At 37.6% G+C, this 26,277-nt stretch overlaps 1 protein-coding gene across 1 annotated transcript in view; it reads right to left on the bottom strand.

Annotated features, from left to right (window-relative positions):
* Positions 1-3,824: 3,824 nt before the first annotated feature.
* LOC113054629 (beta-adrenergic receptor kinase 2) overlaps positions 3,825-26,277 on the bottom strand; it is a 57,313-nt gene continuing 34,860 nt past the window's right edge. Inside the window, exons 12-21 of the mRNA XM_026220294.1 lie at positions 26,181-26,275; positions 25,191-25,298; positions 23,925-23,991; positions 15,417-15,517; positions 14,725-14,791; positions 13,514-13,609; positions 12,997-13,159; positions 11,429-11,565; positions 10,100-10,213; positions 3,825-7,472 (exon numbers count right to left, since the gene is read on the bottom strand). Of these exons, the coding sequence (XP_026076079.1) occupies positions 7,311-7,472; positions 10,100-10,213; positions 11,429-11,565; positions 12,997-13,159; positions 13,514-13,609; positions 14,725-14,791; positions 15,417-15,517; positions 23,925-23,991; positions 25,191-25,298; positions 26,181-26,275 (1,110 nt within the window). The 3' untranslated portion in view covers positions 3,825-7,310. The remainder of the gene's footprint in view (positions 7,473-10,099; positions 10,214-11,428; positions 11,566-12,996; positions 13,160-13,513; positions 13,610-14,724; positions 14,792-15,416; positions 15,518-23,924; positions 23,992-25,190; positions 25,299-26,180; positions 26,276-26,277) is intronic.

Raw genomic sequence — 26,277 nt, 5'->3', positions numbered from 1 at the left:
TTTTGCACAAAAACATCTCCGTGTCTTTAACAACTACCTGAAACAGCCTGGCATCTCTGCAATGAGTTCTGCACAGGCATATACACAGAAAACTCAAATCTAGAAGTAAGCTGTTGAGGACAAATCCAACTGAGCTTCTTCAGGTAATAAGGCACTAAATGAAAGAGATTACTGTATGTTCTTCCCCAGTCTTCAGTGAAACATCGCTCCATGATAAATACGGACCACCCGCTCCGGCAACACAAAACACATGACGAAAACAAACCCAGAAGCTGAGTCTAATGAAGGCCAAATGGCAGGAATTGACTGAGAACAGCACAGATCTGGGCTTCATTACCATGTCACTAGTGTACAGCCAGCAGTTTTACATTTTAGAAATCTCTTTCACTCTTTTGACATTTTGTTCACTTGAGGTGCTGTAAGCATTTCAGCATTGCCACTTTTGACAAACTCCAAGGAATCTACCAGTTTATTTAAAATTATTATACGATGACCAAAAACTATATTAATCTGCTGTAACAAACAAACAAAAACAGGCTGTTCAAATCTAAAGAATAAAGGATAATAATAAAGGAAATGAATATAGGATAAAATTAAATAATTAATCGCTTGCAATTTAATCTCTAAAAGGCACCATTTATATGATTTTTTATTTATGGAAATGTTCCATGTTCTGTCTGAAATTAAATTGTATTAAAGTGAAATATTTGTTTCTATACAATTAGATATTTTAGGGATTTTTTTCTCCCTCAAAGTATATAAAGCATACTGCCAAGAAATAAATATAAAATAAAAACAACATTAACAGCTTGCAATATATCTCTCAAACTTTCTTCTATCTTTCTGCAAATGACAGCTTCCTCAATTTGCTCAATCTTAATGCAAATGCACACAAACACCGACTCATGTGAAGGTTAGGTCACACGATCTTGACATTGCATTCTTATTTTAAATCCTGCCGAACCTTAACATCTTACCATCCGCTTCGACATTACACGGCAAACAAACAAAACAAATAAGTCAAAGGATAAAAATGATCCTAAGAGACAGAGCTCAGATTTCAGTTGGAGACAGTGCCACGTTTAGACATGGAACATCACGGCGATCCAAACAGAAGGCCTTTAATTTCCCAACCAGAACAAACCAACCAACTTCTGGGCCTAGACGAACAGCCTAACGTCCATAATATCACTAGGACTAGACCGGCCTTTTAGGACGTGGGTGTCTGTGAGGGTCTGGGATCTATTAATCAATCACAGTATGTACAAAAAGAACAGATTAAGATGGGTGTCAATAAGAAAAAACCAACAGGCATACCTTGTGATGGTTCCTCGATGGAGTGGAAGAATATATCCAATGAGAGTAATGTAAGGTACACAGTCTCACTGTAACTGAGAGGGTTAAGCTACAATCAGAAAGAGTGGCAGGACACACATACACACACACACACACACAGATAGAGATAAGCATGGCAGCAGAGTTAACATAAGACTCGGCTATAAATATCCTGCGGCTAGAAGAGGAGAAACATACTACCCTGTTTGGGAAACACTTGAGTGCTGTAAATTGGGGGGGGGGGGGGGGGGAACAATATTTTGACTTTTCACACATTGGGGATCCAACCGGAAGCGTCACTGATGTTGATGATTTCAAAACATGTCGGCTTAAAAGTTTCACATGGACTTTGTCAAGGCTGGACGTTCAAGACTGACTCCTTTTGGACGTCTACTCCAAAATGTAAACCAGGGAAAACGGTGATGGAAACGGCTAAAAGCAGACAGGTCAAGCGTCCGCACGCTTGCTAATGGTCGCCGGTGTGGTTTGGTGGACAGACTCAGCTGGGACACACATGGGTTGGGAGGTGTGCTGCGAGAGGAGGTGTCAGAGAGAATTAAAGAGAGGACAGTCATCATCACAGTCATGATCTCTAGGAGGAATCGCTGGAGGCCAATGGATATTAGTTTTTGAATGCCGCCATGGAGAAACATAAAATCATTTTGATCTCAAGATGATCTAGTTTATAAATTCAATATTTAGCAGACTTGATTATCGTCTGTTAAATACATTTTAGACAAAAGGCTTTCTTTGTCTTGTTTCTTTAGCTAAAACAGTTTAGGTGGCTAAAAACATTAGGTATTTCATCAGTTGGAATGGATACAATTTGATTTCTGATACTGAAACAAAGTTATTTGAACTCTGTGATATGATTCACATTCTTTTACATGTGCATTACATGCATTTCAAACCCTTAAGCACATGCTAGTTTCCCAGTCACTGTGGATAACGCCACAGGAGCTACCGCATGGATGTAATGGATGTAAACATTAAGTTTTATGAGGCTTCTACATTAAAACAAGCCAAGACATCTGTAATGGACAATAAACACATTACATTACATGAGAATTTGAACTTGTTAACTTCAAGGAGACGCTTTATAATTTAGAGGGTGTAAATCAAATTCTTACAAAAACCCTTTAGTGCCAAAGTCGGTTAAATTTCTAAACAGAGAATACCAAAATGTGGATTTTTAAGACTTCTTCATGTAGAAGGTTGTAATATGTGGCCCTGAACCACAAAACCAGTCTTAAGTGTTTATTTTTAAAAATTAAAAATAATATTTCCATTGATGTATGGTTTATTAAGATCGACAATATTTGGCCGAGATACAACTATTTGAATAATCTGGAATCTGAGGGTGCAAAAAAATCTTAAATATTGAGAAAAATCACATTTGAAGTTGTCCAAATGAATTCTTAGCAAATGTATAATACTAATCAAAAATTAAGTTTTGATATATTTACGGTATTAAATTTACAAAATATCTTCAAGGAACATGATCTTTAATATCCTAATTATTTTTGGCATAGAAAAGAAAAATTGATAATTTTGACCCATTCAGTGTTTTATTTTGGCTATTGCTACAAATATACCCCAGTGAATTAAGACTGGTTTTGTGGTCCAGGGTCGCATATATTTGCACTGCATGGTTTTATTATTACTGTAATGTTAAACTATGTGATATGTTACGTGTGTTTAATGTTGATTTGTTACTGTTATTTGAAGACCAAATTTGAAGACAAATTTCCCAAAAATGGACAATAAAATTCTATTCTATTTTAAGGATAACAATATTGTATGTGTGCGAGGTATTTTCAAATCTGCTTGAAGCATTTACATGGTTAACGTTTTCCTATTGACTGGGCTATTTCAGGTTTAAACCACCCCTTTTATTCTGATGGGTTTATATGAAGATTTTTTAGTCCATCAATTGGACTATAATCAGATTATTTTGATGAATGTTAACAAAATCATTGTGTTATGGCACCAGTTTTCATTTTTTAAACTGATATACCTGTACATTCAACATTTAAATATTGCATTGAATAATGTTCAAATGCTTTCAATGCCAGTGCAGTTTTAATCAGTGCTGTTAAAATCACCATTTAGCTTTTTCACATCTAGGCACAAGGAGAGGGGTAAACAAGGACATATTAGAATATGGCGAGGATAATAAACCTGAAGAACCTTTAAGATTCATTTGAGCTTTGATTATTGCTACAGGATAGAGAAGGATGTCCAACAGAGGACTGTTTACTCCAGAACACTAATGCACTGCTCAATCACACTGAGCTCCATTGAGGAGACTTGGCCGCAGTCCCTTCAAATGGCTTTGACATGCCCTGAAAGTTGGCTAATGGAGGTTTAAGTTTATAAATCTCACACTAAAGAGTTTGTATAAATCGAACGAGTGTCCTCGTTCTGATATAAACAGGATAAATCCTGAAATGAAGCAGCTTTAAAAGCATGGAGACAACAGACACAGCAACACGAAAAAGGGGCTTTTATTTCTGAACTGTTTTTATGAGCAGTCCAAGACACGTTCCTAGCTGTTCTGAAAAATGAAAACAAAAAATAATTTTAATAACAATTATCATTCATTGAATAATATTATCAATAATTATTATAATCATCATCAGCATCATCATAACCTCAATGGTAATAACCCCAGACAGTAGTATTTGCGTTTGCGCTTATTTGTGACACATGAAAAAGAGAGTTTCGGTTGACTGTAAACCCAGATACTCGACAGCTCCGTGCCCTAGGTAAACCAACGCACAGAGGGACTAGCTCCCCGACCAGACAATAAATATGAAAGAGCAAGAGAGTTCTGTATTAAACGAACAAAAATAATCTGTAACTCGTAAGTACAATATCTAAAGTTCTTATGTGCAAGATCTGAGCTGATTCTTCACCACAAATAGTTGAACTCACATCGAACCCGATCCCTTCCCGAGTCAATTTTTTTTGTGTCTACATCGTAAAGTCTTTTAAATAAACCTAAGCTCATTTGTTTTCATTTCTTATACACATATATACTTAGATTTTTGTTAGTTTTTTTTCCTTCCTATTTATTGTCCTCTTCCATTTTGAAACCTGCGTTCACCCACACACAAAATTCACCGCTACGGAACAGACACACAAGCAACTGAATGAAGCAAACACTGACGAAGTGACTGAAAAGCTACTGAAAAATAAAATAAAATAAAAAAAAAACCCTGAATAAAACATGGATACTTAGGACTGGCGGAGGTGCCACCCTTTTTTGAAAAACAGGCTAGCATTTTCAAGAAACGGTACCGGCTGTCGCCAGTCAGTAGCTTGGAGGCATATCGTCAATGATGTAGGATCATTGCCCCATGGCCCACTTGTTCCACGTCTCCTGAATTTAATCACATTTCTGTACCCTTTCTCAAACTCACTGCTGCTCGCCCATTAAAACGTACCAATTTTTAGTCTCAGAAATAGCCGGCGAGCATCGCGTGAGCTTTTCATTGGTTCAAAGGACATTCTCCTACAGTCATTTGGCACATTTTATTTCGTCAGCTTGTGAAGCGTGATGGAAAAAGTGCAGTAATATATATTTCAAAACAAGCCATTTTGGTTTCAAAATAAAACTCTTGAAGGGCACTAAAAACATCCTCAGGATGGCACCTCCCCGACACTTCAAGGCTACAAAAACTGATCCGACTCCCAAAACCCTGCGATTTCAGCAGAGCTCCGCATGCAAATCACCTGGAATGCACAGCCGGGAGTCACAGAAAAAGAAAATTACTGCATGGAAAAAAAGAACCTGAATACACATGAAGAAAATACTTCTTTAAAATCACCTCACGCCTGTTGAGCTGTGCTTGTTTTTCCATCCAAAAAAAAAAAAAAAAAAAAAAAGGAACAAAATAAATGCACATAACATACTCCAAAAAATATGTAATCTATAGAAATCTGCATTTGCATCATATCCAAAACAATATAAAAATTTAAACTATATTCAAATCAAGCCTTACAACAAATGGTGTTAAGTTGTCTCTCCTTTCGCGATCCAAGCAGCACACTTTTCCAAACACCTGTGAGTGCGAGCGTCCCACCGTCTAACTGAATAACAGTCTATCTGCCTGTGAATGGATGGATAATGGTAATAATGCTGCATTGCACGTCTCACCCTCAGAAGTGCCGGCATAACGAAACACACAAGAGACAGACAGAAGACCTCCTCGCACCTCATTATGAGATAAGCCATCCAACTCTTCACTCTTTCACACCAATGGTCCTAAAAGAGGCGTACACAGTTTTCTCAGCCTGAGGTTTGCACATGGCTGCTGACTGATTGACAGATGTGAACACCGCCCACCCCGCCCGCCCCCAAGCTGAGACATAGGGACAAACACAGACAGGCAGAGACAGAGATTCGCCATATATGCAAACATTGTCTAGAAGATTATACTGTAGATGCACAGAGAAAGGATTCATATATACAGTCCGATAAAAGACTCCAGGGATGCTGCTGCTGTTTTTTTTTTTATCTCAAGTGGTCCCTCTAACCATGCATCGTCAACCATCCATTGGCCTCCTTGTACATGACTGGAGGTCTGCAGTTCAGTTTTTATTCTGTGTTCAGTTTCCAACTGTTCTCGGGATCTGTTCTGGGGGAGATGCAGGTCTGGACTCGAGGAATTCTCAGGTGTCTCGAGTCGAATGTTTATTTCATTGGCACTTTTTGCACTTCGGTGGATTCAGGGGGAGGGGTTGGGTTCGTGTCTTAGTAAAGGTCCTGCCACGTTCCTTCCCACTGTGTCAAGCAGCGTAAAACACTCCAACCACGAACAAATTAACAACAACAACAAAAAAAAAAAGACAAAAGAGAAACAAAAATACATTCAAGGTGAAAGAAAAAATTCTTCCTGGTGAAAATATTGGGGCATTTCCTTTAAAGCAACAACACCTACTTTTTGCATCATGTACACGCATTAGTACACACATTTAATGCATGTGAGGAACTCAACCAAATTTGGTGTTTACAAGGGCTGAGCAAAAAAAAAAAAAAAAAAAAAAAAAGAAAGAAAAACGCTCCCGTTTTACACTGTACATCCTCTGAGCTCTCAGAACTTGGATGCACGCAACACTCGCCGTTGCAGTTCATTGAATCCGTTGGCGAGTATTAAGGAAGTGTCGAAGACTTCTGTACTTCACAAATACAGGACAAGGGTCGGAAGCCAGAACAATCCACAAATCAGAGTCCATTTAGCATGAAACGATGCATACGCAATGTTGACAAAGCAGTACAACACATATGCATCATGAATGGCACAATCAGTGAGGTGGCCTTGGTGTTCCCACAAAGGACATAAAAGAGAATGGGAGTGATATTGTTCAAGCCATTGTCTTTTGACATTGTATCTAACTAATTAGATCTCTCAGGCCACATGGCTCTGGTTTCCCTCTAGCAGAGGTACGGATACAGTCCGGCTCTAGCAGAAAGCCACCTGTAAAGAAGCTCCAAGTGGACTTTGTTTGGGACCCTTATAGCAGAGGGCTATCTTTGCCTATATACGAGCATGCCAGCGTATGCAAGGAGAATGTGGGAATCACAGAAGGAATGACATGCTCACAAAAAAGGTGCAGTATCCCAGCCTGCACCACTGGTTAAAACCGGGTCCCAGATGCAGCACTGGTATCACTGATTGTTCTTTAACATTATTCTGGAGTGACGCCCACCCCAGCATGTCAAGTTGCAAGGAACTGTGTACGTGTGTGCATTTGATTAACAAACAGTTAAGGAACAGCAGGGCACAGTCCAGCAGAACCTTCCAAGAAGGACCATGTGACGGCTCACTGTGCCAGCTGGGAAGCCTAATGTTGCTGGACAAGCGTTTTGCTGGGAGAGAGAGAGAGAGAGAGTGTGAGAGCATGTGCAAGTTTGTGTAGATGAAGAGGATGGAGAGGAATGGTGGACAAGGGTGGCAGGAAGGGGCGGGTCACAGGCCGTTGCTGTTGCGGTGCATGAGTGGAGGTTTGGACAGTTCCAGCACATTAGTTCGCCCCTTGCCAATGACTTTGGGGGCACGACGCAGCAGCCTCTGGGCCTCGGTGAATGCTTCGGTGAGCTCCTTCTTCCACTGTACAAACTCTGGGTCGCTCTGTGAGAAGAAAAATAACATTAGCAATTCATTCTCAACTGCTTTATGATTTTTTTTAACTTATCAAAAACTTTTTAAATAGATAAAACCCTAGAGAGCTACCTAAACAGCGTTTTTAGGCAGTCTGGATGCAAAGGATTTTTAATGTTCTTTTGTGAACAAGGATCTATAAACTGCATTCTGAAAGGCAGTCAAGTTTAATTAAAACTATGTTTTAATTCAGAAAGTATTGAAAAAATGTTCAATGTATTTTGCACCTATATTTTGTTATGCTTTTATGTCTGGATGTCAAACTGGATTGGAATCAATTAAGATGGAGGCTTGTGCACTTAAATGATTATTTCCTGATAATTTACTCACCCCCATGTCAAGATATTTGTGTCTTTCTTCAGTCACAAAGGAATTAAGGTTTTTGAGCAAAACATTCCAGGATTATCCTTCATATAATGGACTTCAATGGTGGCCAAGGTCCAAACTGCTGTTTCAGTGCAGCTTCAAAGGGAATAAGGGTCTTATCTAATGAAACAACCAGTCTTTAAAATTTTTTAAAAATAAATAGCTCCACTTCATGCATTATGTGGTCACGTTGGAAAGGTCACACATGACATATGCAGAAGTACTGACTCAAAGTCTACAAAGAGAATGTGCAAAGAAAGTCAAATGCCCTTTACAGAAAAAAAAGGGTAAAACGATGTCAAGTTGGAGGAGAAAAGGAGTTGGAGGAGTTTTTTGCCCTAGCCCACCTTTTTGAACCAGAGTAAAAAGATGCTAACTGTGCATGACCTTTCAGACAGGATTTGAGCACATCCCGGAGCTAGTGCAAGACGAGCATTTGTGGTTAAATAGTATATAATTTCATTCATTTTTTCATTCATTTTTTTTCACACTTATTCCTCGGCTGGGGTCACGTAGAGCCTTTTGAGATCACCATTTAAGACCATTATATTGAGAAAATTCCTGCAATATTTTCCTCAAAAACCTTAATTTCTTTGAGACTGAAGAAAGAAACACATGAACATCTTGGTTGAGGGGGAGTAAATTATCAGGACATTTTTATACTGGAAGTGAACTAATCCTTTAATGTGAAAGATATTTGTATGAGCTGCAAAAAAAAAGTGCTTCAAATCAGCTCCTCATGAGGTTTAATTTCGGATCAATGTTCACTAAAGTCTGCAAATGCTTGGACACACACTTCTGATGCTGCTCCTGCACAGATGGGAAATATTTCCCACAGAACACAGAATCAAAAAGATAAAGAACATTTCCTAGAACAGAAGTTCATAGCAGCACAAACAGAAGCCCTCATCACTTTTTCTGCACAATCCATCTTTTCTTAAATTATCTACAGTAGTTAATTAAATTTAATTATCATAATAAGAGGCCAAGTAGGCAGTGCTTTACTTTTTCTAAAAAAGTAACACAAGAGCAAAAGTAGAAGAGAGAAATGAATTTTGGGCAGTATCAAAGGAATATATTGTGAAAAATATTTTTATTACGGACTTATTTCTGTCATTGAAACTAAAGTTTACTTTAGTCGTAAAATAACAGTATCATACACTTGGAAAAAGTATTATTAATTGTATATTACTATTATTAATTATTAGGGCCGGGACTTTAACGCGTTAATTGAGATGAATTAATTACACAAAAAATTAAGCGTTAACTAAGATTAATTAATTACAGAAAAAAATCCCGCATTTTTAATAACTTATTTTTGCACCGCGGAACGTTTCTCACTGGATTAGTTTCGGCGGGACCGATTATACTGAAGCACCAACTAGCGTTCGCATATCACCGCAGCACACATCGAGCCTCAAGTATCACCTCAACGCAAAACATATAGCAGCTAGCGTGGACTTTACACTTTATGTTGAACTGTGTATTATTTTGTTGGTGCAACAGTTTATGTTGAACTCTTTATTGTTTTGGCCAAGGTTATTGAGAGATGGACTTAGTATGTTATGGCCTCTGAAGCAACAGAGAGATGTTTTCTAATAGTCAGGGTTTCCAATGTTCTGAATGTAATTGACAGTATTGTGTTTTACTTAAAAAACACTTTACAGAAGGTTCCAGCACCTATAAGCTTCCTGAATTTCTGAAATGTACTATTTCTAAATTGTTTCTAAATATGCTATTGCTACACTTCGTGGCAAAAATTGCACTGGTCTGCTAGACTTGGTTGAACAAAAATAAAAAATATTTTGTTGCTTAAGCTTATCTATTCAGTCATTATTCAATGGTATACTATAAATCCATGTGAAAAAAAATTACTTCTCACTGTTCTGAGGTCAAATATTTATATGCGATTAAAATGTGATTAATTTCGATTAATTAATTACAAAGCCTCTAATTAATTAGATTAATTTTTTAATCGAGTCCCGGCCCTATTAATTATATAATTTAATCGCAATTCATTTTATATGATGATATATAAGAAGTCAATAAAGGCAGAGCTTCACTTTTCCTGCCTTGTTTTTGTGATAATTTTAATCATTTAGTTACTTATTAATTTTTAATAAGACAACTCAGCAGAGCTTTAAAAAGAGAACTGGGTACACTAAAAGTGAAGCAAGATAATACAAGAGCAAAAGGGGACGAGAGAAACCCACAACATGAAGGTGCCCTACCTCGCACTGTAGGACAAACTGTTTCCCTCCTTTGATCCTCAGCAGGATGCACTTTTTGTCCTTGATCTGCGTCTCCTCCACGGTCACGATCTGCTCCATGGTCAACAGGTTTTGCTGGGGGAGGAAAGACTAATTAGTGCGTCCCTGTAAGAGTCTTCTCACAGACTATCCTACTGTGCTCGTGAGGAATACGCCATGCTACCTGCTAGCTCTGGACGGCTGGGATTTTACCCAATGCTTGAGGTATACACATCTAACGGTGTCACTTACATTGAGGCAGAAATTCTAGAGGTTGTCTGGGGCTACAAGAGAGCAAAGACACAGATGACAAGCTGTTCTTGTACTCATTGAGTCAGTGGAGGTGCAACGGGCTGCAGACAGAGCATCTCGTGTAACCGTCTGATCGCAGATACTTGATTCCCATCAAACTGAAGGATAATGGAAGTCATTTCACTTCTGTCCTCTAAATGACACGCTCCACATTCAGACTGGTTTCTAACGACCTTGATTTAAAGTAAGCGTCTGTGCGACAACTTAGACATAGGACTGTAAAATAACTAAATAATGAATTAATGAAAGAGTTAATGCCAGACTGGCTCTCCAAATTTGAGAACACAGAACAACAGCAATGTAGTGGAGTTTAAGCATCACTTCTTGCGATCTGATTTGTAAGTGGTCTCCGTCTCTGCCCTTTCTATGCATCTCCTCTCCAACATGTTCCACAGGAAGTGCATTTACCCTTCAGATCGAAGATTCAGGAACTCTGGGAGTTAAAAATGCAGGAAACTGGTGAAATCTGTGCTTCTTTATCTTAGTTACAGATCAGGGCAGAAACTCTCTGGCCCCAGGGAACCTGCAGTGACCTATTTCTGCATTAGAAAGATCTGAACGCAAACGCAATCACTTCCACTGGATGGGAAAAGACTGAGGTTTGGTTTAGCGGTGGAAAGAAGCAAGGATATTAAAGGAGAAGTGGCTGTCTCAATGTTTCAGGCTGCAGGTGAACCTGCATCACTATGGGAATTTCAGAGCAGGATGGATTAAGACTTAAGGCGTATGCTAATTTCTAAAGAAATGTGTTCCCTCCTCTCCATCGCCTTAGAATATTTATCAGAATCTTGACAATTCCTGTTCTGCAATGGACAATGAAACTTAATGAAGAGGGGGAATCAGATAAAATGCACCAGACTCACCTTGAATTTACGTTTTTTTAATGTTTTAGTCCAATGTTCCTACAGCGTAGGGACACACAGGCATGTTCTCTCAAAAATGGTCTTTTAACCCTTTATAAGGATGCTAACAGTAAACAAAATACACAAAAACCCTTACCCGAGACTCTCCTTCGCCTCTCCACTCCACACGGTTGGGGAACAGGTAGAAATACCGCCGCTGCCACTGTGTCAGGAAGGGGTTTCCTAGCTTTAGCATGTAGCCGTGCATGATACAGTCCTTCCCCAGCGCATAGTCTGCACAAACCCCACACAGACATTCGCAATCACAAAAATGCTCAAATGTTGGATGCTCAACATCCATTGACCTAAATTTGGGTATTTTTGGTACATTCTAATTCATATTTATTACATTATTTGTGAAGAATTTCACATTTGGAAAGACAAGAGAGTGAATAAATGGCAATTTTTGGGTCATCTATTCCTTTTTAACTCCCATTGAGGTTTAACCCACTCAAATTCCTGCTCACGACTCCTGTGCTTGTATCTTGGGGTTGTGACGCACACGATTAACTCAGTGTTTGCTAAATTACACAGACTCTTTCAGATCTATTTCTGACCATCACACAGTCAGTCATGTGATGGGTGCTGTGTCTTTCCCTTGAGGGAAGCATGTGGCACCAGCACTGCATGACAAGTACGTAGGGTTCAAGCCTCTCCCCAAGGCTGCTGATGGGACTGATGCCGGACCCATGAAAGTTGATTAGCTGATGTCAGTCTGGGCCTTTAATTCATGCTAGAGAATGTAGCACCACCACAGCAGAGGCCATTTTCTTCTCTCTGCACCACTTTGTGAAATTAGTGCTTGTCAATTCTGTAGACGGCTTATGATTTATCGCAAACTGGAATTTCCACCAGAAAACATTATCTTTTGGACTGGCTTAAAACCTGGGTAAATGGCCGAGTGCCGCAGATGATGTGACGCCTGGAGGGCCGTTCTTTAGGTTCATGACCCTCTGGAAGTTCAAAAAACAGGACACTCCCAAGCAACCCACTACAGTTCTCAGAAGTCAGAAAATGAGAGTCTGAATAAGAGCAAACAGGATGTTTACAAATAGCATTTTGCAACCAGCTGTTCTGTGTACATTGCCATGACACCTCTCACTATTCACAAACAGTGTACATGAAAAGATTTCTCCAAGAAATATAATCTTATAAATATCCATATACTGCACAGGAAGCGCTGCAATACATATATGTTAGTTTATAAGTGGACAAATTTCACAAAGCAATATATTTCAGATATTAGATATAAATAAATGTATATATAAATACAAATATAAAATGATAAAGTATACAAAATTATAAAACAAAATACATTTACACTACCATTCAAAGTTTGGGGTAAGAAAGTGTTTAAATAATTTCAAATTAATTCTAAATTGATTAAAAGTAACAGTAAAGACATTTATAATAATACAAAATATATATATATATTTTAATAAATACTGTTCTTTTTAATTTTCTATTCTAAGAATCCTGAAATAAATTAGCATATCAGAATGATTTCTGAAGTATCATGAGACACCGAAGACTGGAGTAATGATGCTATCACAGGAAGAAATTATGTTATAAAATATAACATGAATAATAAGCCATAATACATTCAAGAGAATTTGAGAGGGAACTAAATAAATGTAACAACAGAACTAAGGTGCTGTGTCTCACCCTCTTCATGGCCCTGCTGCTTGTTTTTAGCTCGCTTGCGCGCCTCGTTCTTATCTGTGTCACTGTTGACGGCATCATACACTGTCTCGGCCACCTCCTGCTGCCAGCGCTCGGAGATCACCAGCGGAAAGTTCTTATAGAGCTCCTGATCACTGTCAAGCAGCTGAGAGAGAGACACAAAGATGACAATTACTCTTCACGTCTAAATAAACAGTCTTGGAGAGAATAAGTTGCAACTTCAAGACCTGAAGCCTTTAGACTGAAGTCAAATTCTGGCTACAAGGGAGTCATTTAAAATGCTCACAGCATAGTGGAAAAATTCCTCCAGATTTCAAAGCATGAAACAAGCTGAAGTGCTCTTAGATTTTATACGGTTCTCTCAGTGCAGGACACAATTTTGGCTCCACTTAAAAACCTGGAAGTCCACTTTGATGGTCACTAAGCTGAAGCAAAGACATGAGCCTTGAGCACCAAGTGGAATAAGTGAAAAGTTTGATCCCAGAGTTACTGGTTTTACCTTAATTCCCTTGGTGTCCTCCTCATCGAAAGAGCCGATGTCAAAGGCATCTGCAGCGTTGACTTCTCCTCTGGGGGGAATGAGAGGTGGGGAGTACTGCAACCAAACAGAATTTGCAGAAAATATCACAAATTCTTAAAAAACTAAAAATTATGGGAGAGATGTGGAAAGCACAATATTTTCAAATTTAAATATTCAGAATTTAAGCTCATGTACATCAAGAACCAATCAGATGTGTTTTTTGGTCATATATCGATGTTTAAAACAGCCATTCAACAGAGTGCAACAGTGACTTTATCATCTAATTAACTATATATCTAGAAAATCTATTTTAAATTTATTTCTAAAAATGCACATACACGCACAAATACATATACACATTTATATATGTATGTATATATTTAAGTATTTGAACAGCATAGTGAGTCTGACTCAATTACGTCATTCGTGGTGCTTCATGGGTGTTCCTACAAGCTCGTTTGGCGCAATTTGCCACTTTCTGTTTGGTGAGAATTTCAGTATAGCAAAATGGGTAATGTAGTTTTTCAAATATTTTAGAAATATATTTAAAAAATGTGATTGGACGGTTTCATCCTCTGAACTGATGGTAGGTCTGTCTTCATAGGTTTATAGGTTTTAACTAAAAATAAATTTCCCCATTGATAAAATGAATGGAGCATTTATTTGCAGAACCTGACTGTTGCACTCCACAGGCTCAGTGACTATGACCTTTTATTTCAGAAAACTATGATAGTCCTCAGAACACAGAGATCAACAGATTGTGCACACTAACGGGAACACTGCTCACAGAAAGTGATTTGAGGTTACACAGTAATTGTCTTATGAAAATGTATCGTCGAAGGCTTGGCTTCATGCTTTGATGGCAGTTCTAATGGTGCTGTAAAAGGGATGAAATTAGAGTCACAACTTCCTAGAGAGGATTTTAGTATGCTAACAGCCACTGTCAGCACTCTAAAACACTCTGCGATAATGTTCATCTAAATTCATTCCTTTTAAAGCAGCACCACTAAAACTGATTTATGAGGCTTGCTAATCAATTGTTGGATGACTAGTCAATCATCCGGACTCTAAATCAGATCAGTTATAAATCGCAATTACACAAAACCTTTAATTTAATCAATGTACAACATGAGGACTTGAACAGAGCTTCTTATTAGGGCTGATACCAAAAACAACGTTAAAGGTCTCACCTTCTGAAGATACACCTGCTGCCAATCGATTCCCTTGAAGAACAAATGCTCCTTTACCTCTGATGCCCTACATTGTGTACAAGAGATCACACTGAAGTCAAACACACTTGTAAAGTGCTTTTCACTCTACACATTGTTCCACAGCAGCTTTACAGAAAATCATGACCTCAATGTTTCTGATAACTCAATATTTCAATGCCTTATAGTTGTTTTAGCAGATTAGAGCTGGGAATTAAGATAGTTTATGTGTTGTAACAAAATAAAATCACACAGTTGATATTTGCTAGATCGTATATATCACTTTAAATGAGTATATTGTATGTATGCCGATAAATCTGGACATATAAAACTCTAGTTAAAGAGCTGGGCGTTAATATGGTTATATTTTGCAACAAAATAAAAATCTGTTGAGATTTGCTATATAGATATAGCTATATATTGCTTTGCATTAGAATACTGTATGTATGCAGGTAAAATAGGCTGTATCAACCATCACCATTTCTGACCAGCAGGTGTCAGCAATTCAGAACGAGCTGCAAATAATTCCCAGCATGACCTTCTGTCTTTTATAAATCTAAGTGCTTTCAGACATTCACTTCATTTGGACATTAAACTTTTTTTTCATGATAAAATGTCCAAGTATTACAGAAGTCTAGATGTCTAATCTTCAAGATGGAGGACATCTGAATTACCCTTGTCCCAGACACCCCAATCTTTTGGCGACGTCTCGCTGTAAGAGTCCTTCCAAGAGGGACTTGAGCTCAGGAGAGAAGGAGTCGGGTAACTCCACATTCTGATGAAAGAGAAAGAACAGGAAGATCTCATGAGCTGGATTGATATAAAAAAACCTGCATGCCTTGTTGGCTGGTGTTTGACTTTCACAAGATGTTTGCTTTGGTTTCACTGGCGTTCCTCATCAGTTACACTGAACATTAGTAAAATGTAAATAGGTAGGAACAGCAAACTCTCTAGTAGCCATCTAGATCAACAGAGCATTAACACTAGAGAGTGCTTAACGGTATTTAAATATCCTCATAATCATACAAATGACTGTGAGGACAACCAAAACAATTCTCTTACATAACAGGCAGTGCCAACTGCACATTGAAATCAAGGTCAATGTTCACAAGTCACTTAAATGAAGATGAACAAACTTCACTCGCTTCAGGCTGTCCGGTACAGTCACTGTCACACTGAACTAAATAACAGGGCATTGCATTAAAGATGCTATGGTTTTCTGTGTAGTAGCTGTGATGCTAGTTACTTTACCTAAAGTGACAGGAAATTCATTTAAAATGTTATACAAAATGTATATTTTTTTAAATAAATGCTACAAGAACCGGGAAAAAATGGTTTCCACAAAAAACATTTTTGACATTGATAATAAGCTCAATCAACATAAACTCCTGACTCAGATTAATCACCTGAAATGATAATCGGTGCATGAGAACAAAATCAAACAAACAGCTTACATTTTCCTGATGAAGCTCAGCGGACCGAAACATCACACTTAATAAAGTTTAAGAATTAGCAAATATTAGAATGATTTCTGAAGGATCATGGGGCACTGAAGACTGGAGGAATGATGCTGAAAATTCTGCTTCATCATGACAAAAATAAATGATTTTAAAATATATTCAAGTAGAAAGAAGCTGTTTTAGATTGTAATATTTCACAATATAATTGTTCTTACTGTATTTTTATCAAATAATATTTTGTTATCAAATGAACAGAAGAGACTTCTTAGCAACTTTAAACCTTTGAATGTTAGTGTTCATCCGCCATTGAAACTCTGTGGAGTCATGACTGAGTTTTACAGTCCAATCTTAACTAAATCTGATCAGACTATAAAACATCTTATTTTACAAGACAGCTTTTAAATCCTTGACTAATGAAATCTTAAGATAATTTTCCCATTGAGGTCAGCATCCAAAAACAAACCTTAATAGCTAAATTATTGTGTCAGGACTGCTCTGTGTCCACAGCTTTTATTTCACCAGATGAAAAAAACAAACCAAAAACGATTTACTGCTGGACATTATAAAGACCTCTGAACATTGTGTCAGCACTTTTAGTTTTGGCCCATAATCTGTGTGTTCCGGTTTCCAAATAAAACCTGATCATCTTGCTTGTCAGAGGAAAATTGTTAGGGTGCTTTCACACTAGCACTGGGTTCGATTGACGTCAGAGTTCGGTTCATTTGGATGATGCGAGCGCTGTCTTCTGAACTCAGGTGTGCACCCGCGAACCGTATCAGAGTCCGCTTAAAAAGGGCGGTCTGCGGTACGGTTCATGTGAACTCCAGTACAGTTCGCTGCTGATGTGAACGCAATCGTACCAAATCGCGGAAGTGAACCACTATTAATGACGTATTATTTGATAAAAATGTGTTTGTGTTTCACTCACTTTCCTGTGACTGACGTGCTGCAAACAGAGCTGTATGTCTTATTTCTGTTCGCCTTCAGTGTTCTTTAGAACATTTGCAGTACATTCATAAAACAGACGCAAGTGCCGTTATGTACCGAAGCTTTGTAAACAAAACGAACCATTCAAAAACGTAAATATATAAAAGTGCAAAGACCAATGTTATGCATTTACCGCCTTCTCCTGCACCATTACGAAGCAACGGGGTAAACAGCTGCTGGCTTGATGATGCAAATGAACTGGGTTTGGACCCAAATAACATCATATGAACACAGTCCAGCGGGGGCAGGGGGAGCAATCGAACTCTGGTTCAGACCAGGCAAGCGAACCTAGTGTAAAAGCAACCTTAAACTTGTCTGTAGGAGAACACCTGCTTAGACACAGAAGAGCTTAGAGCTTTTTCTGCTGACTTCTAAATAGATTCTTTTTTTCTAAGTGACTTGGGACTTACCAACTGATTTGATTTGTTCCTCACAAGCAGCAAAAAAAAAAAAAAAAAAAAAAAAAAAAATGTCTCATTTCTCTAAACAAGCCAGTTGATACTCTTACTACTTGAATGTAAAATATACATTTGCATTGAGTTCATCCGCTTAGTTGCACAATGTATTTTGGAACAGCTTTCTAAACAAGAGGTCTCAGAAAGTAGCATAATTTTGCCTTGGGATCACTGAGGCTTAAGTAGACAGCTTGCATGTGTCTCAATTTTGAAGGAAACCCACAAAATCAGCATTTAAAACAAGTGACTTCCTTTGTAGTGACTTTACAACAGTCGAGCACGGCAGCTCGATGAGGACTAAATTACCACTAGGGTGAGTGGACGACAGTAAATGCAAAGCGTGGATGCAAATTCCTCTCCATTAGCATTCCCTTGTTAGACATAGTGGGTGTAAAGGCAGAGGTGCTCCTGCGATTAAATGTTCCCTCTTCACTTCCATGGAAAGCTGCCTGTGGCTCATTTACCCAACTCTTATCAGCATAAAGGAGCTCTTTCCAGTTTGAACTGATCAAATTTTTACATAATTTGTAGATAAGATTCAATTTAAGTCTTTAAAACTTTAACTAAGAACTGGGTGGTTGCTAAGATGTTCTTGGTAGGTGTTGGCCTAATTTATTCAATGGGAAACATTTTTTCCCCATTTCATCATACACCAAGAATCTTAACACTCTGGGGTCTGAGTTTTGGGGCCCTGGACAAGTTTTGATATGCCTTGACATTTGTGCTGCTTTCATAATCTTAAAAGAAACTGCACAAACTGTTCTAAAATAATATGTAAGCAATATGAAATGAACATGTTTGTGTTTTGAGAAAACGTCAATGCGTTAGTGAAAAAAAAAACTGTCACTGAAATGAAGCCATAAATCACAAATAATATTTGTCCAGACTTGTCACACTTTTGAGAACTGGATGTGGTAGACTGGAGTTTTTGATGTAAAATGATCAGTTTTGTGTCAGAAAGGTCTTATGCGAAGGAGTTACAATGTCCATGAATATTTAGGGTTTCACACTTGAGAGACAAACGCCCCTAGCCCAAATGGCCCATCAGTAGCCGCATTTCCACTGTCGGGCCAGTGCGAGCCAGGGCTTAAAGCGGGCCGGGCGGGGCTCATAGCCCCGGGCCAGTAGCACGAGGCCAGAATAGCTCAGGGTTTCCACAGTGGATCTTGAAGCACCGCTGCACGTCACTAAAACACGCCCTTTACACGCCTCTCAGAACAACGTCATGCAACCTCAAAATTTCACCATCAAAGAGAAGTTATCAGAAAACTAAGAAATAAGTCACTGGAACATGCGCGATCACAAAACGAAGATGATAAAAGCGGCCGTTTGTTTGCATGCTTTGTTATATATTCAAATTCAAAAGCATCCATGTTTTAACTATAGAATAAGTGATACATTGATCATATTGTTTTAATTTATTAGGACTCAAAATTATTCACACATAAATACACTTATTTCTATTTTATTTATTTATTTTTAACGCTCATGAAAATAGCCAGCTTATTCAGTCAAGTCTGTTTCTGTTTATTAGCCACAGTATAGCCGTCATATTTAGAATGAATGATAATATCTCTATTTTTATAAAAGCTCCCGAACAAAAAAACATTATTAGGCTATATTCTTTTATGATGGGCAACGTGAGCTAAACTTTCGAGACGAGGCTTGTGACAGATAATATTAAGTTACTTAATAAATACACGACTGTGATAGAGAATAAGGAGCTGATGTCTGATTTCTTCAAGCGGTCATATTTTACCATGTTTACTATGGTAACAAGTTTAGCGTGCATATATTTTTCATCGCTTATAAATATTTCTGCCTTGTTTAGTGATTATAATCCACATTGGATCAAGTTATTTCAAACAATCGCTGCTGAATGAAAGAGTTTTGAGCTCGACTTGTTTAAAAAAGCGTTTAATGCTGGTGTTAAAGCTGTTATCTTTCTGAAATGATCCTCAGCGCAGACTCACTATTTTTATCAAATCTCCCAAACAAAAATAATTATTATATTTTGATGATATGCAACGTGGAGCTAAACTCACGAAACGAGACGACAGATAAAATGTTACTTAATAAATACACAATTATAATAGAGAATAAGAAGCTGACGTCTGATTTATAAAAAGCGGTCATATTTAGGATGTTTACTATAGTAACGTTAATGTTTAGCGTGCATAGTCTTTTACATCGCTTATAAATATTTCTGCCTTGTTTAATGATTATAATCCACATCGGATCAAGTTATTTCAAACACTTGCTGCTAACTAAGAGTGAGTTTTGAGCTCAACTTATTTTAAAACGTCTTTAATGCTGGTGTTAAAGCTGTTATCTTTCTGAAATGATCCACGCTTACGCTCTCTAGACACAGAGAAACTCCGCCTTTGTTCATAACCCCTCCTCTAGCCCCAACTGGCCCGCTTTGGCCCAAGGATTTAGTCGGGCCGAAAAAACCTGGCCGTTGGCCCCGAGGAAGCCCCGGCGAGGCACGATCAAGCCCCGGAAGTGACAGTGGAAACGCGACTGGCCCTGGCACGCACTAGCACGCCCGGTCCTAGCTCGATAGTGGAAACACGGCTAGTGTGACTGTGAGGCGGGTAAGAAAGAATGCGAAGAGACTAAAATAATGGGGGTTTTGATTATTTGTATTTTATTAACAACAAAATATAAATCAAAATTTACACAGTGAAGGTCAAAGACACATTATTGAGCACACTGATCTAAACACAAGAGACTTGAAGAGTCACACATCTTTGTGCCTTACCTGAAAACAGATCATGTTCAACTGTTGAAACATGTAAACCATATCTGGTATGTCCAAGGTGTTTGGTGCTTCTTTCCAAGGATTCAAGAAAAAAACAACAACCCCATCATCAGTAATCATGGAGCTTATTTTACCATATTTGTGTATCAGCAAAATGTAGTTGAGGAGCTTCTGATGTTGGTACAGTACTCTCAGAGGGAAAAGTCTTCAAGGTAACCTAGTCACGAAAAAAAAAAAATTATTAGTTTGTTGATATCAGGAGCAACTATATTATAACATTAGCAATCACTAATATTGCCCACTCATAAGTCCTAGTAAACATGATTTTGTAGTAATAAACACAAGCATGCTTTGTTTGTATTATACAATACAAGTCTGAGAATCTAAATGTGACCTGTCACGGAAACCAGTGACACAAGTCGGCAGCACAACTCTCGAGCAAAATGAGAAAGCAGCTTTGTTTTTTGTTTTTTTGCAAAATTTGTTTTTTTTTTATTTTTTTTTGCACAATCTGTAAGTTGAGATCACGAAGAAGCCTCTCCGTGTTTGAGCAGTATTTGTATATTTAAAAGCGTACATTTTGAGGCTGAAATTGGCTTGTTTTTCGGATATTCTAGCACACAGTAGGGGCGTGTCATTGTCTGTGTGTATTTCCATACTGGATAAGCTGGCTTTTGTTTCTTTTTTTTTTATTGCCCCCACCCTCCAAGGGAAGCATGGCTACTTATTATGCAGCGCTCTGGTCAGCTCTAGCTGATATCAAAATTCAATGAAGATGGATGCAGCAAAGATTAAATCGCAGACGAGCTGAACCGTGGCCGTTACACAGAAAATGTTTTGAAGTACTTCTTCGACAAGCCGGATGTTTATGAACAAGCGCTCACTGATTCTGAAGACGATGAAAGCAGCATAAGGGGCGTTCACATATCGCGTCTTTTGCACGCGCAAGTTCGTTATTTCCAATGTAGGCGCGCGGCATGCGCGCTCATAATGGATGCGCCCATTTTTTACAGGCGCGTCTGCAACACATCGAGTTCAAAAAATATCTCAACTTTTCAGAATGCCGCAAGCGCACCGCGAGTCATGTGACAAGAACTAACCAATCAGCTTCATCCTTTTCCGTAACAACGTTGAAAACTCAGCCAAGATAAAGGGACAGCTGTTTATAGCTGTATATGGATTGCCATTTTGAAATAAATTCAGTAGCAGAGCTACTGCGAGCGATTTTTAGTGCTGCAAATCCATTTATCCTTTGCTGAAATTTCCTACCTTCAAATGGCCACAACTTCTCCAAATATTATCAGAATAACTCAAAACGCCCCAGAACCGACTTGGGTCCCTACTTTCCGTGATTGGCCACAAATTATTAAGCATGTTATAAAAATCAACATATATTCGCGAACAGAGTATTTCACAGTAAAGACTGGTCCAAAGACTCTAAGAGGGCTTTCATACTGGTTCGAACCAGAGTGCGGTTGTTACTGATAACCCCCAAAGTGTTTATATAGTATTGTTTAATATTTTATAGAACATTAAAAAAAAAAAAAAAAAAAACATTCATGAGAGTGAGTTTTAGATGTTGAATGTTTCACTTGATTCTATATATTTAGTCAGGAATTAAAGTTTGGGAAAACCAAAAATGTGTACCAGTTATGTCTTAATAACATAACTAATTCAAGTAATAAAAAATTACTTACTCATCAGAAACTATCTCCTCCGCTGCTCAAGCTGCAAGTCGCATCGTGTTCTTCTTCTGAGGTAAATTCTGGCAGCATGTCTTCTTCCAGAATCGAAAGGTATCCTAGATGAACTTCACGCTTTGTTTACAGAGGTGGTTTACAGGTTTGTGTGTCTCATGTGGATGATAACTGTATGAATGGCGCATGCTGCAACTGGGCATGATCACATTACAGATAATGAGCTCAGACTGGAAAGACTGGACCTCGCGTTTGTTTCATACGGAATAATTTATCAGAGAACATTTGTTTTTGACATACTAGTTTTCTAGATGAGGTCCCTGATGTGTTAAAAAATTTAATTTGTTGTCTGAATGACTTGATTTGTCATTTTAAACTCAAGTTAGTGTCTGCATGTATACGTTCAGACAGTTTGCAATAACGCTTAGTGTCCGTGGTATAAAATGAGCGCTGTGAGATGCTGGCGGCGTGAACAAGGTGTGAGAGAGTTGTGAAGTGAGGATGTGGGCACAGCCTCTGTCGTGCCACCAGATCCAACTATTATAAGTCTTTGGATATGTCTTTTTCCACTTAATTTGACACTTTAGAAAGTTAATAAAGTGGAACGTTGCAGATTAGGGTTAGCAACATATTTATCTTATCTTCAAAATATTTGAACACATTTTGGTTTCATTTGTATTCATTTTCAGGTTTTTATTTGCTTTCATAGCAATATCTGACAACACTGATCGCCGGCACTTAAACTGACAGTAATCAAAAAAGCCCACAGATAGGTTATTGCTGACAGGATACCACATTCGGTAAAGCAAATGTAAAAATCATCATGATATTATCTGTCAGAGATGTTATCAATGCTATTTAAAAACAGTAGTAGTGATGCACTGATCATGAACTTTTATGGCACACAAATGACAGTGATGATATTTATATATAAATGATAGCAAATGATTATAATGTAGTCTGTGCACGTGGGTCTATGCTATTTCATTCAGTAGCCACCTTATTCTTCCCGTAAGAGTGGCCATGTGTAATTTTTATGGGTCTGGCTCATTCGCGTCCAGTTATTTTTAGCTGTATAGAAACAGCTCGTTTTGCTTCTTAATAATGCACATTCATGTGTCTTACCATATTATTTGAATGTATTATGCTTAGTATGAATACACTGCTTTGAAGTGTAAACAGTTTTACTGTTTACTGCATATTGGTATTATCACCCATAGGCACACTTCTGTATTGAAGAATAGTAGTTAAATTTTCACAAAGTCATGCTAAACACATTCATAAGAGCACTAGATAGTTATCATCTATATAGCAATGGTTATTAATGAAAACTATAACAGTAGTATGAATTGTTGCATAAATAATAAACATTTCACAAACATCTACATGTCTGTCTTTTTTAAAGTTGTATTTGAAGGTGTTATTAAAGTACAACACTCAACCCCATCCCAGATTTCACTCATTTTCAAACCATGGTTATGGCCATGTGTCAAGTATTCGAGTTTTGGTTCATTTTTGTGACACGTTTCAGAAAGAAGTTCACAGAGACAGAGACAGCAGAAAGCGCATCTGGTTTGTTTTCTCAATTTTACAAAAGCATGGCATTTTGTTGTTATCATGAGTGTATAGAGAAGTAGACCATATTGATTCAAGTGCCATATAGCTCTTATCTGTACAATCAAAAATGACTAATTTAAGTTCTTTTCAGCATCATCAGGAAAAAATACCACAAAACCAGAGGGTTAAATCAGAGTATTCTTATATATATGTGATTTTGTGTGAAGGTACATAAAGAAAAACAACCGCTTTGGTTTCTTACCATGGTAAGGGTCATGCGGTCAATCTCATGTTTGTCTTTGGTCTTGTGCTGCCTGAATGGACTGTGCCTGCAAGAGCAGAAGAAACAGTCCATGAAACTGAACTCAGTGCTTAGTCTCGCGAAAGTCATACAGAGGGCACACGTGGTCAGGAGGGCGGTTTCCATGAGAATTTAAAAACGTTTCAATCTCAGTCATTGATCGTGAGACATAAGCATCTTACGGTCTTATCGTTTTGGTGCGAAGCAACAATTGAGATTGATCAGCATACATCGAAAGGCTAACTGCCAGTTTTATTGTTAAAACAAACTTAAAAAAAGTTTGTTAATTTATTTAATTTAATATGATATCAAATAGAAATATTACAAGAAAAACTAAGAAAAAAAATCATGTTGCTTTTGCTAAACTTTCTAATACTAAAATAGAATAATAATAAAAAATAGAAATATCTAAAACATTACAAAAGTACATCAAATTACCTAAAAAAAAAAACAACCTAAAAGCTAAATCAAAATATTAATAAATACTTTACTAGTTTAGAAATAATACAAAAAAAACACTACTTACTACACATTATTTACTGTATCTGTACACTACCCACTATTCTATATAATAACAGCATGTATATTACATGATTATATGATTACTGGCACTGACAGACAACAGTGTTTGTTTGGTAAACAATGAAAATTAAACAAACAAGATTCAATGACATTTATTTATAAGATATTATAATTGAATTTATATTTATAAATCACCAGGCATACATTGTATATAGAAATGTAGAAATAATAATTTAAATGATATATATTTATATTTAAAAAATCATTCAAATGGTGCATTAACTTTATATATAATTTAAAAATAAATATATATGTATTTAAAGAATATATATATATTTTTTTTTTTTGTAAAGTTTACAAATAGAGAGCATGTTTCTGGACCTGTTCTGACCTGCTTTCATTCTGCTTTGAGTGTTTGACACACACTTCAGTGAAAAGACATTCCCCAGACCCCCCTCCCCCCCCATTACATCTTCCTCACACCCCCCACTCTCTACCTAGCAATGTTTCAGTGGTCTCCACCCCCCACTCTCTGTGCCTTTCTTCTCTATGATGGCTGCTCCTGACCTCCTACTTCCAAACCCATGACATTTAAACTTTACACTCCACATCAAACAGGTCAGAAACACAGACAAAGACTTAAAGAGAGAGAGAGAGAGAAAAATAAAGAATTCATGAGCGTGCCGCTGTAGAGGGCGGTCTTACCCTCGCAAGAGTTTGAAGAGCATGCAGCCCAGAGAGAACCAGTCTGCGCTGCTGTCGTACGCGGTTCCTTTTTGCAGAACCTCAGGTGCCATGTAGCCATGAGTACCTCTGCAAACACAGCAATTAATGCACATTCAATTAAACACACACCCCCAGGCTGAGCACACACTGTCTGTAAACACAACAAAGCTCATTCTCATACATAACACATAAAACGTGTTCACTCCTCTCTCTTACCCTTTGAATTTACCAGGATGTTTTTGCAACTATGCCTTGATGATTTTATTATCCATATTTTTTATAAATAAAACTGTCCAGGCTCTTTGAATGTGAAATGAGCATTGAATTGGTGCTGACATGTAAACGAGAGGGTCATATAATAAAATTGCCATAGCTATGATGTCATATCCACAACGATTTTATTTGAAACTTACTTTCAATGCATGAGAGACATAGCTTTGCTTTGAAAACATATTACACCACCATTTAAAAGTTTGGGGACAGTAAGATTCCTTTTTTTTTAAAGAAATTAATATTTTTTATTCAGCAGGGACATATTAAATTGATAAAAAATAGAAAAGAAGAAAGCCATCATAATACTGCAAAAATGTTCTATTCAAAGAACTACAGGAATAAAGTACTTTTGAATATATATTAAAATATAAGTTAATTTAAACTGTAATAACATTTCACAATATTACTGTTATGACTGTATACTGTATAACGTGACTGCTTGTAAGCAATTAGTTGGTGAAATAATGTGCATACAGGCACAGAGAAAACATTAGACTCCGGTATAAGATTTTGTAACTGACTGAAAAAAAAAAAAAATAAAAATAAAAATTCCAATATGCATGAGTATGAGACAACAAAGAGCTTGTGTATGCTCAAAGAAACACCATCAGAGAACAGAAGCAACCACACCTTCCCCAAACAACAGGCACTTTTATGTTACACTAATAAAATATGAGGTTTTGAAAAGGAACTTACACGCTGGCGTGAGGCTTTTTCTTGGAGAAATCACAGGCCAGGCCCAGGTCAGAGATGCGAACGTGTCCGTGTTCGTCTAAGAGGATATTTGCAGGCT

Source organism: Carassius auratus, chromosome 35 (genome assembly GCF_003368295.1).
Source record: "Carassius auratus strain Wakin chromosome 35, ASM336829v1, whole genome shotgun sequence".
NCBI lineage: Eukaryota > Metazoa > Chordata > Actinopteri > Cypriniformes > Cyprinidae > Carassius > Carassius auratus.
The sequence above is the reverse complement of the archived record's forward strand: the minus strand, read 5'-3'. Positions and strand labels throughout refer to the sequence as shown.